General features: G+C 50.4%; 2 protein-coding genes across 4 annotated transcripts; one reads left to right on the forward strand and one right to left on the reverse strand.

Moving 5' to 3' along the window:
* Nucleotides 1–765: 765 nt before the first annotated feature.
* Cad89D (cadherin 89D) lies at nucleotides 766–9,438 on the forward strand (the record flags this gene model as incomplete). The annotated part of the gene is made up of 11 exons (XM_018018435.2): nucleotides 766–1,095; nucleotides 1,192–1,901; nucleotides 1,957–2,917; nucleotides 2,979–3,145; nucleotides 3,212–6,343; nucleotides 7,244–7,312; nucleotides 7,384–7,620; nucleotides 8,092–8,436; nucleotides 8,517–8,660; nucleotides 8,721–8,915; nucleotides 8,985–9,438. Coding segments are annotated over 11 exons (6,654 nt in total), but the record flags the coding sequence as incomplete, so codon positions are not given.
* LOC108609271 (glutathione S-transferase 1-1-like) lies at nucleotides 9,415–10,480 on the reverse strand. 3 transcript variants are annotated; one of them, XM_089462893.1, is made up of 2 exons: nucleotides 10,297–10,480; nucleotides 9,415–10,114 (listed from the first exon to the last, which is right to left on the reverse strand). In XM_089462893.1, the coding sequence occupies exon 2, from the start codon at nucleotides 10,086–10,088 to the stop codon at nucleotides 9,456–9,458; it is 633 nt and encodes a 210-aa protein (XP_089319019.1). In that variant the 5' UTR covers nucleotides 10,089–10,114; nucleotides 10,297–10,480; the 3' UTR covers nucleotides 9,415–9,455. The 3 variants fall into 3 exon arrangements, with proteins under 3 accessions (XP_089319019.1, XP_089319018.1, XP_017856514.1); XM_089462892.1 differs by having other exon boundaries at nucleotides 9,415–10,165; XM_018001025.2 differs by having other exon boundaries at nucleotides 9,415–10,133; nucleotides 10,297–10,475.
* Between the last annotated feature and the right edge of the window lie 521 nt (nucleotides 10,481–11,001).

An 11,001-nucleotide genomic window follows, 5' to 3' on the forward strand; every position in this document is an offset into this window, starting at 1 on the left:
AAGACAACAACAAAAACAACAATAAGCAACCAAGAGACAAACAGACAGAAAGACAACTGAGATTCGAGTTTCTCGCCGTGTACTAGATGTTCCGAAAAAAAAACAAAAAAAAAATGTCAGAAAGTCAGCCACTGAGGCAGTAAGCCAGTGGCAGAGCCCAACTGGAATCCGAGTGGCGCCGTCGCATCTTTGTGTGGTTGCTTGTCACTTGTTGCACCGACTGCAGTGTTGCACTGCACTAGTTGGGGGCAAATAAGATACAAAAAAAAAAAAAAAAAAAAAAAAACATTGTCTAATTATGTCATGAGGGTGGGAACTGAAACGCTGCTAGATGAGAGATGGCAACAGCGACTGCAACTGCAACTGCAACAGCGACGGCGACGGCGTCAACTGCGACAGTTGAATGCATGTGGAAAAGTGTTGCAACTGCTCATGAAAATCTCAGCTGTCTTGGGCTGTCGGTGGGCGGAACAGCGCCCAGCCACGCGACAAACGTAGAAAGTTTTTGGCCAGTTCCTCAAACAATTGGCCCAGCGATTCGTTTCGCACGTTTCCTCCGAGGAGATTTTCAATTGTTGCTTTACGAGATTTTTTCCGTTTTCGGTTCTCAGCGCGCAATTAGCATGCCAAATAAAAGAGAAACAACAATTTTGTGTTGATAATTTGTCAACGTTTTCGGGCCCCCCGTTCTCTCTACCACTCCCTATATAACTCTCTCTATCTCTATATCTATTCTTGTATTAATAATGAAATTTGCAAAACTTTTCCACTTTAGTGAGCTCGGGCAGTTGCGTTTTCCACGCGCTAGATGGCGTGGCAACAGAAAGTGAAGGTGTCCGCTTCATACGTTTGCGAGAGGACGCACAGGTGGGCAAGGAAATCCTACGGGTGCAAGCCTATCCACACTCCAGTGTGGCACTGAAGGGCGCCGATGCCAGCGCCGATCAGAAGTACTTCAATTTGACGGAATATAATTCAACGACTCTGGTTGTGAGTCTGGCCCGCTCCCTGGAGCGCCTGGTGGATCGTGATGTGCCCAAGAATTTGCTCAAGTTTCGCATACTCTGCGCTGGCAAGCATGAGAAACTGGAGGAGGTGCGTATAGCTTACTAGCTAGCTACTATATCATTTACCCATCCATCCATCTATATACTACTCCACAAAACTTGCTCCTCACTCCCTCACCCACAGGGTAGCTACCTCTCCATCACGGTCTACATTGAGGATGTCAATGACAATGCGCCGGAGTTTCTGAATGTGCCTTATGTGGTTGACGTGGATGAGAATACGCCCGTGGACAGCATCATCTTTGAGGGCGTGCAGGCCTTCGATCGCGACAAGCCAAACACGCCCAACTCGGAGGTCCACTTCAGCATGTCGACTGTTCCCGAGCAGCTGTCCGCCGATGGCCGGCCGTACTTCGCACTGAAAAGTCCCCATCGACCGCTGTTAATACTCAAGCGTGAGCTGGACTTTGACAATGGCATACGACAGTTCAAGTTGCCAATCTTCGTGTGGGATCGTGGCACACCCGCCAATCAGGCCAACACAACGATCACCATCAATGTGCGCGATGTGGACGATCTGCCGCCCAAGTTCACCGAGGGCGTCTATCGCACCAAGCTGAACGAGTTCTATCCCATGACAGGCATGCCCATACGCATACCCCTGTACTTTGCGCCGCCGATCATGGCCTTCGATCAGGACTCACTGAATGCTACGCTCGTCTACGAGATTATTTCGGGCAATGAACGTCAGCTGTTTCGTGTGAATCCCCACAATGGAGTCATGTATTTGCAGAAGGAGATTGATCTGGAAGAGGAGAGTTTGCCGGGCAACACCTTTGTGGTGCAGCTGGAGGCTAGGCAGAAGGATAATCCCTTAAAGAAGGCACTGGCTCGGTAAGTTAATCATTATATTTATCTAATATACCTTTATCCATAATTTCCTTCTTAGCATCGAGGTAGAGGTGCTTGATCTAAATGATAATGTGCCCGAGTTTGAGGCCGACTTCTATAACATTTCCATTGTGGAGAATTTGCCGACGGGCTTCAGCGTCTTACAGGTGAACGCCATTGACCGTGACCAGGGCGAAAACTCCGAGTTCGTCTATAATTTGGTCGAGAATGAAACCTCAGCTGGTGCATTTCGCATTGACTCTCGCACCGGCTGGATCACAGTGCGCGACGATCGTTTGCTCGATCGCGAGCAACGCAGATTTATTGAACTCAAAGTTGAGGCGCTGGAACGCAATCCATCCTACCTGGACGACAAGCATCTGAAGAAACCGGGTCCTAGCTCGGTGCGAGTGGACATCACGTTGCTCGACAGCAACGACAACAATCCCAAATTCGATCACGGTAATCTCTACGAGTTCAAGGTGCCCATCACAGCCCCCGTGGGCACCAAGATCGGACGCGTGGCCGCGCATGATCCCGACGAGGGACCCAACGGCCAGCTGCTCTACGAGCTGCAGCGACCGAAGGGCAGTGGCTACATACCCTTTCGACTGGACAGCAAGAACGGCACCATCTATGTGGCTGGCCCCCTGCGACGCGGTCGCATTGCTGTATTCGTGGAGGCCAGCGATCAGCCCACAAATCCCTCCGAGCGTCGATTCTCCTTGGCTGTGATAACCATCGAAGTCTATGCGACGATCGATGATCAGGCAATCGATTTTGTGGGTGCTCCCTATGAGTTCTGGGTGGGTGCCAATACACCGCTGGGCACTTCGGTGGGTCAGGTGCGCACCACATTGATCTACGATGGCGAAGACGAGATCATGTACGATCTGCTGCATACCTACTCCGAGGGCGTGCCCTTTGCCATCGAGGAGCGATCGGGCATTATAACAGTCATACGAGAGCTGTCCGAATTCAAGAGGAACGTCTACAACTTTGAGGCGGTGGCAAATTATGTGAGTAGGCCTATTAGAGTTGAGGATTTGCACTTTAAATATTTTGCAATTTCATTTTCAGTTATTCGCCAACTCTTCGCAACCGCTAATCTCATCACGCAGCTCCCTGCCTCTAACCACAGCGGCCTCAGCGGAACTCAGCGACGAGGGTGTGCTCATAACGAACCTGACCATTCATGTGGTTAACAAGCCTGAGCCCGAGAAAGTGCCACTGCGACCCGTCATCGAGTGAGTAGTCAATCAACCCGTTCCTCATCATCATCTTCCTAATGTATCTGACTTTTCATTATCAAGGGAAATCAATATGAACATCATCAACTTTCATGTGGAGGAGAATCTGGTGGGCGGCATTATTGGCCAGCTGCTCTACAAGAATGCCCTGAACGTGGCCAACAATGAACTGGGCACCTTCCGCGAGCTCTCCTCGGCTGCAACCAGCGGAAATTTGACCACGACGGGCAGTCGCTTCCGCAGTCGAAATCGCAGTCGCAGCTCCAAGTCGAAGCGACGATTGCCGCGTCGCCTGGCCGGTGATTCGAATCTGAAGCTGCGCTACATCATAGCCAATCAGCAGGAGGTGATCAACAAGATAACCATCACGGAGGATGGCACACTGCTGACCCTGACGGGCCTGGATCGCGAGCAGCAGGCCAGCTATGAGCTGACGGTCATTGTGGAGTACAGCACCGGCATGGTCAGTGGAGCGGGCATCTACCAGGTCAACATCAAGGTGGACGACGTCAACGACAATGCGCCCAAGTTCAATGCGCTCACCTACGTCGGGCTAATCAACGAGAACTGCGCCGTCGGCACTGAGCTGTCCATGAACCAGGCCATACAGATCCACGACGCCGACGAGGGCGTCAATGCCCAGTTCCGGGTGCTGCTGCAGGGCGACTACAGCGATCAGTTCACCATAGAGTATGTCAATGGCAGCGCCGGAGGCAATGCCAGCCAGCACAAGCTCTCAGCTACCACGGGTGCCTTCAACATATTCAATCTGACCGACCAGTGGAACGAGGAGTTCAAGTACCAGGAGCTGCACAACTCCTTCGTGCAGACGAACTTCAAGCTCAGCTCCGGTCCGTACTTTCGCATCAGTTACACTGGCAAGCGTGGGCTGGACAGGGAGAAGCAGCAGCTCTACAATCTCAAAATTATCGCCGCTGACACGGGAGGCCTCTCGGGCTATGCGCATCTGACGATTCTCGTGGCGGACGTCAACGATAATGGGCCGATGTTTGAGCGCATTTCCGTGTTCAAGGACTCACGCCTGGAGATACGCGAATACAATACGGACATGGAGATCTACTTTGTGGAGAGCTCGCATGGCATGGCGATGCCACCAACGGGTGCTAACGGCATGATGCTGCCGCCGCCCACCTATCATATACCTGGCTCGCCTAGACTGCACTCGGAGCGGGAGCGGGAGCGGGAGAAGATCAGCCCAGTGGCCGGGGGCGCAGGAGTCGTAGCCCGCGCCAAGTCCCGCCGTCGCATGGCTCGCGCCCTTACGGTCAAGTGTCCACTGTTTGCCATCTACGAGGACACGCCCATCGGCACCAAGCTGCTGCAGCTGAGCGCCAGCGATGAGGACTTCGGTCGCAACGCCCAGCTGCATTACGAGATAAGCGGCGAGCAGGTGGAGCGATCGCCGGGCATGCCACTGATCAAGATGCAAGCCGTACGTCACTTTGCCATCGACAAGCTGAGCGGCGAGCTGACGGTCAACTATCCGCTGGCGGCCAACATAGAGATCTGGCTGAATCTGAGTGTCACCGACATAGACGGCTTGAAGGATGCCACGTGCATGCGCTTCACCGTCATCGATGTGAACAACCACGTGCCGGCGTTCAAGAAATCCTGGTATAGTTTCGATACACCCGAGGGCGACTACAAGGACAGCGTGCTCGGCCAGGTGCTGGCCATCGACATGGACTACGGCGCGAATGCGAACATCACCTACTCACTGAGTGACCAGCACCTGCCGTTCACAGTGAAGCCCGCCTCGGGCGTGCTGAAGATCAACGGGCAGCTGGACCGGGAGCAGCGCGCCAAGTACAATTTCCAGGTGATCGCCAGCGACAATGCGGAGCCGATGCAGCGTCTATCCAGCAGCGTGGACGTGGAGGTAAATGTGCTGGACATCAATGACAATCGGCCCGAGTTCATTGGCTACGACGATCAAGCAAAGGCCGTCAAGTATATAGCCGATGTGACCGATCGCACCCTGATGCTGCCCGTCTATAAGGCGTATCTGGATCGGAGCACTCTGCCGGGCATGTTTGTGAAGCAGGTGAACGCCATTGACAAGGACTATGTGGGCAATGGCAACGGACTGGTGCTCTACTCCATATTGCATCAGGGGCTGCATGCGCCAGTCTTCCAGATCGACTCCCGCGACGGCACCATTACCACAGTGTCCAATATACGGGGCTACAATGATTACGAACATCTCAACGTATCTGTCGTTGCCTCGGATCTGGGCAGTCCGGCTCTGTCGGCCACGGCCGTGGTGCTCATCAATCTGCAGGGCCAGGCAGTGACGGAACCAACGCCGCCGCCCAAGCCAGAGATTCCAGTCAATGTGACCATCTTCCAGCATCCATACTACGACGTCCAGCTGACCGAGAACAACGAGGCGCCCATTGAGGTGATGCGTCTCAATCTGACCGCCGGTCTGAATGCCGAAAACTATCGCTGGTCGCTGTGGCTGGAGGAGGGACTGGACGAGTCCGATGCCCATCCACCCTTCGAGTACGATGCCAAGAATATGCTGCTGTACGCGCTCAAGTCCTTCGACCGGGAGCACATCTCGCGCTATCAGCTCCGGGTGCGAGCGGATCGCATCAGCCGGGAGCCGCGCAACTATGCCAAGGTGGCCTACCCGGTGGTGGACGAGCGGGTCGAGGGCCTCACGCCCAACGAGTGCCGCATTGTGGTGCGCATTGCGGACGAGAACGACAACTCACCCAAGTTCCGGGGCAACGGGCAGCCAATCGTGGCTGTGCTGCCGCGCAGCGCCAGCTTCGGCTACCACGTGACACGCGTCACAGCCACGGACCTCGACGAGGGAATCAATGCCGAGATTCGCTATCGCCTGCTGAACGAGCCGACGCGACTCTTCGGCATCGACGAGCTCACGGGCAACATCCGTCTGCTGGCCGATCTGCCGCAGGACGAGCGCATCTACGGCTTCGATGTGAAGGCCACCGATCGAATGGGCGCCGACGACGGGCACAGCAGCATCGTCAATGTCTTTGTCTACATCATCGACGAGGCCAAGCAGGTGCGTCTCGTGGTGGCCGGCATGCCCGTGGATGTGGAGCGACGCATCGACAGTCTGATGGAGGCGCTCAGCTCGGCCATTGGCAAGGATGTGCGCGTGCGCCTACTCGAGCCGAACTCGGCAGGCAGCGAAGTGGCGTAAGTAGCAGCGCAATTTTAAAAATTACTATTAAGGATTATGAAACAGTAGCCACCAATACTTATAGAGAGGGATTTATAAGTAGTGCAACATTGTGAGTAGTAGTCTGACTACAACATATATCAGAGAGTTACATTCGCAGCATTGACTCATATCACTCATATCACCCACTCCAGTCACTGCTGCGTCTCATGGTAACACATATAATAATTATTTTCGTTACACCACTTCAAACTCTCACTCTCTCATATTCTCACATGCTGAGAGTCAAAACCCCAAATTGATTTTCAAAATACACTTTCCATTTAAACAAATTCAATCAATATGTATGTACATATATGCTCAGACTTTCCTTCTAATAATTTATCTTTCTCTCTCAGCATTTGTACAATGAAAGCCAAGATTATTATTTATTAATTAGGTTATTAATATTATATAAAAAATCTAAGAAATTAATAAATACATAATATGGGTACTACGTAGTCAAATTACGAATATATAAATTGATAGCATGTGCAATAATACCAAAATTATTTAAAACTAAAACTATAAAATAAACCCTATTATAAAAATGGATTTTTAGAATCTTTGTGGAAAAATACTAAAATTAATTAAAATTTAGTTATATAAAAGAAATTTTAAGAAATAAAAGTCTGACTACCACTATATAAATTTATTTATAGAATTATTGCGGAACAATGGAATACCGACATACTGGTATTCCATTGCTTATATTATTGTGATATATATAACTTTAAAAAAATAGTCTAATATATTAATATATTATTAACTATTAGTCTAATATATAAGGAATATAGTAACTCCAGCTGATTTCACATCCATCAATACTCAATAAACAATAAGTTTTCTTTTACTTTTCCGCTCTTTCCATGCACCAGCACCAATGCCTATATCTATGCCGTTGACCCACACAGCAATGCCATTGTGGAAATGGAGCAGTTGCAGGAGTAAGTCATTAACCCGTTTCCAGCTGATGCACAAAGCATTAATGAGGCAATCTATCCAATCTGTCGTCTAGATCGCTGGCCGGCCTCCAGCTGGACGCACTGCAGCTGCAGCAACAGCATGTGGACAGCAGCAAGACGATGCCGCGCATCCTCGAATTGGCCGAGTTCGGGCAGGCGGCTCGGCCCACGCACGCCTCCGCTGCCAGCCTGATGGGTGGACTGGAATTTCTCACCTTGGTGCTGCTGGCGCTGCTCAGCCTGGGCGCGCTCACAGCGGCCTGCTGTTACCTGTGCCTGCGCCAGAAACGGTAAACACACAAGCAGCAGAAAACCTGTAATTGTAACAGAAAGACTTGAATGCATTAGTGCTATACATACATACATATTTATATATACATACATATATATATATATATATATATATATATATATATATATACATATATATATATTGCTTTAGTTTAGTCTAAGGCCATCTAATAAATCTTTTTTAAGTGCTGATCAAATGGCTTCGTTGTTGTTGTTGTTGTTGCTCGTTGGTATGGGTTAAACCGGCTACTGCTGCAGCTCACCTGTCCGCTGGAATTCTAACTGTAAAAAAAAATCACATTACACAACAACAACAACACCGACAACAACAACAGCCTAAACAGCTGGTAATTAAGCTAAGCTTCATCAGAATCTGAATCGTTTGACAAGTGCCACTCGAATGCGAAACGCATTTGTGATTGTCGAAGTCGTTCCACAAATCTGAGCATTTCAACTTGCTTTGCTTGCAGGCAGCTCTGGTCGCAGCGCGACTTTGCCGCCTCGGAGGCCGGACTCGCCTATACCATCGCTGGCATCAACCAGAGTCGCTCGCAGCAGCGACGCCAGCGCCAGCTGCGGCACACGCAACGCTGCAGCAAGGGCAGCGCTGTCGGCATCGGCGTCGGCGGCGGCGGTAGCAGCGGCAACGGCGGCCAGCCTCGTCCAACCAGCGCCTTCATGAACGAATCGCTGTGCTCCTCGGCGCAAACGCAGTCGACGGCAGCGGCCACCGAGAAACTGGAACAGCAGCTGCATCAGCATCACCAGCAGCAGGCGCTGGTCACACAGCAGCAGCATCATCAGTACCTGAACGAGTGAGTACGAAGAAGAGCAAGAAAAGAGACAAACAGAGAAACCAGTTTCCATTCCCGTTCCCATTCCCATTCTTATTCAGGCAGCAGCAATGCCAGCGCGAGTATATTGATGTGCCGCTGCCCAAGTCCATTGCCAAGGCAGCGGCGGCAGCGGCGGCCACTGGAGGCGATGGCGGTTCACCGTTTGTGCTCAAGTACAACGCCTGCCAGCCGGTGAACAATCTGTGAGTGTGACCAGAGCCCTGAGTCTGATTCGTGTTTGAATTTCGTTTGATCTTTGCCAGCAACAACTATGAGACGTCGCTGTTCTCGCTGCACTCCACCGGGCAGGACTCGGGCGTGGAGTTCCTGAGCAGTCGGGAGCTGTACGAGACCTCGCCGGACTCCTTTCAGCGCGGGGGCAGCAATGGGGAGCTGCTCTGTCCCAGGCATGCCAAGGCGCACCTAGAGCTGCGCCAGCAGCCGCACACGGACAGCAGGTGGGTTGCTATCCTGGTTAACTAGCTGCCAGCTGACTAAATCTGTTTGCTTGGCTTGCCTCATTCCAGTGATACCTACGAGGACTCACTGAAGACGGATGAGCCGCTGGTTGCCCACAATTGCCGCAATAGCAACTGCGAGCATCGCGGTAATCCACACTCACATCCGCATCCGCATCCCCATCCGCATCCGCATCCGCATCAGCATCAGCAACCGCACTATCAGAATACCAAATTCGAGAAGCGTTCCTGCGTGCGCCACTCCTTCTCGGGCGTCAAGGACGATCTAGTGCAGCAGTCGCCGCAAATCTCGTTGCGTCCGCGTGGCCACGCCCTGCGCAACTCGATGAACGATCTGGAGCAGCGACTGCACAATCTGGAGCAGTCGTTTCGACGACCGCTCGAGTTTAGCAAATCGAACTCCCTGTTCTAGCCCTTAGATAAACCTAGTGCAATAATTTAGTGTGTAGCTCTCCTCCTCACAGTTAAGAGAACCAAGTGCAATAAACGAATCTGTCTTTAATTGAATCATAGGCAATTTCATTTCTGGAAGTATTTCTGGAACTCCAGGCAACCCGCCCAGTTGGAGTGCCAGCCAGGTGTGTTCACCTTCGCCAGCTCGTACCACCTGGCCACGTTGCCATAACGCCTCAGGTCAAAGCCCGCCACATCGAAGGACGAAACGCTGGCCAGGATCGAGATGTCGGCCAGAGTCAGCCAATCGCCGGCCACATAGCTACGCTCCGCCAGAAAGCCATCCAACAGCTCAAACGCAGTCTCGATCTTCTTGTGTTGCTCCTCATTGGGCGCCTGCTGCTGGAAGATCTGCGGATAGTAGTAGTCCGCGAAGCTCTTGTACAAGGTGCCCATGTCGAAGTACAGGCGCTGGTTAATCAACGCCCTCTGCTCAATGTTCGGGGGATAGAGCGGCGTCCCCTTGCCGTAGCGCTCCGCCAGGTAGACCATGATGGCACGCGATTCCCACAGCGCAAAGCCATTATCCACCAGCGTGGGTATCGTGTGCTGTGGATTCACCTTCAGGAACTCCGGCTTGAATTGGTCCCCAGCGCGTGTATTGATAAAAATCAGCTTATCAAACTCAATTCCAATTGCCTTGGCCGTCATAATGACCGCTCGACACGGCGCAGATCCGGGTCGATAATACAAGTCCATTGCTATTGCTAGAGCTGTTGCCAGAGCTATAATATAATACAATACCTATACGTAGTCGTATTCGTATTCATTAAGAGCTGACACAAAATGCACACAAACAAAGAAACAAAGGAAACCCAGTCAAGCGGCTCATCATTCATTTTCATGTTAATCACTTTCTTTGCGTAGATTACGTAACAGTATATCGAATAAAGTATTATATTTTTACCTATTTCTATTTATTTTCTTCGGTCCTCCACTCCCCACACAGTTTTTCCAACAAAGAGCTTGAGACAACTGAGCTGGGCTCAGTGTTTAGGCATAGTTTTATAGATATACAAATATCAGTAGCGTATAATGGTATAGGTATAGGTCAGGTGATAATTGACGAAATTATTAATACATCTAAAGAGATAGATATCAGCTTAGCTGGTCAAAATAACAAAATTCAAGTTTAGTGACTCAGCAATTAATGTCACATATTTCAACTAATTTCTTGTTGCCATGTTTTTAACTCTAGCCCTACATTAAGGCAATTGGAGGTGTATCTATATAATGATAGATGATTCGATATCTTATCGCAAGTAAACTCTCTGCTATCAGTACTTGCCCTCGCAGTGCTCTAACAAATGAAATGTCTTCTACTGTAGTGATAAGATAGGGTCTGAAAAGTCGTTGACTTTTGTTTATTTCAAATACGAGTTTACATAATATTATGGCTTTCATATCACATTTTATATATACATACATATACTTAGGATTAGCGGGAAATCTAATTAAAGCTCCGACAAATACAATTTCTTGTAATACAAGCAGGTCTCCCAGTTTTCCTCCCAGCCGGGCACTTGCTTCTTGGTTCTCTCATACCCCTTGGTCCCATTGATGTTCTTGCTGAAATTATAGCCAGTCACCTTGAAGGTAGCCACAGTAATCT

Source organism: Drosophila arizonae, chromosome 2, assembly GCF_054131065.1.
Source record: "Drosophila arizonae isolate 15081-1271.41 chromosome 2, UAZ_ARI_1.0, whole genome shotgun sequence".
NCBI lineage: Eukaryota > Metazoa > Arthropoda > Insecta > Diptera > Drosophilidae > Drosophila > Drosophila arizonae.

Bases quoted from the DNA above. Each gene is read 5' to 3' on its own strand.
- LOC108609271 (XM_089462893.1), bottom strand. From the start codon at position 10,088: ATGGACTTGTATTATCGACCCGGATCTGCGCCGTGTCGAGCGGTCATT.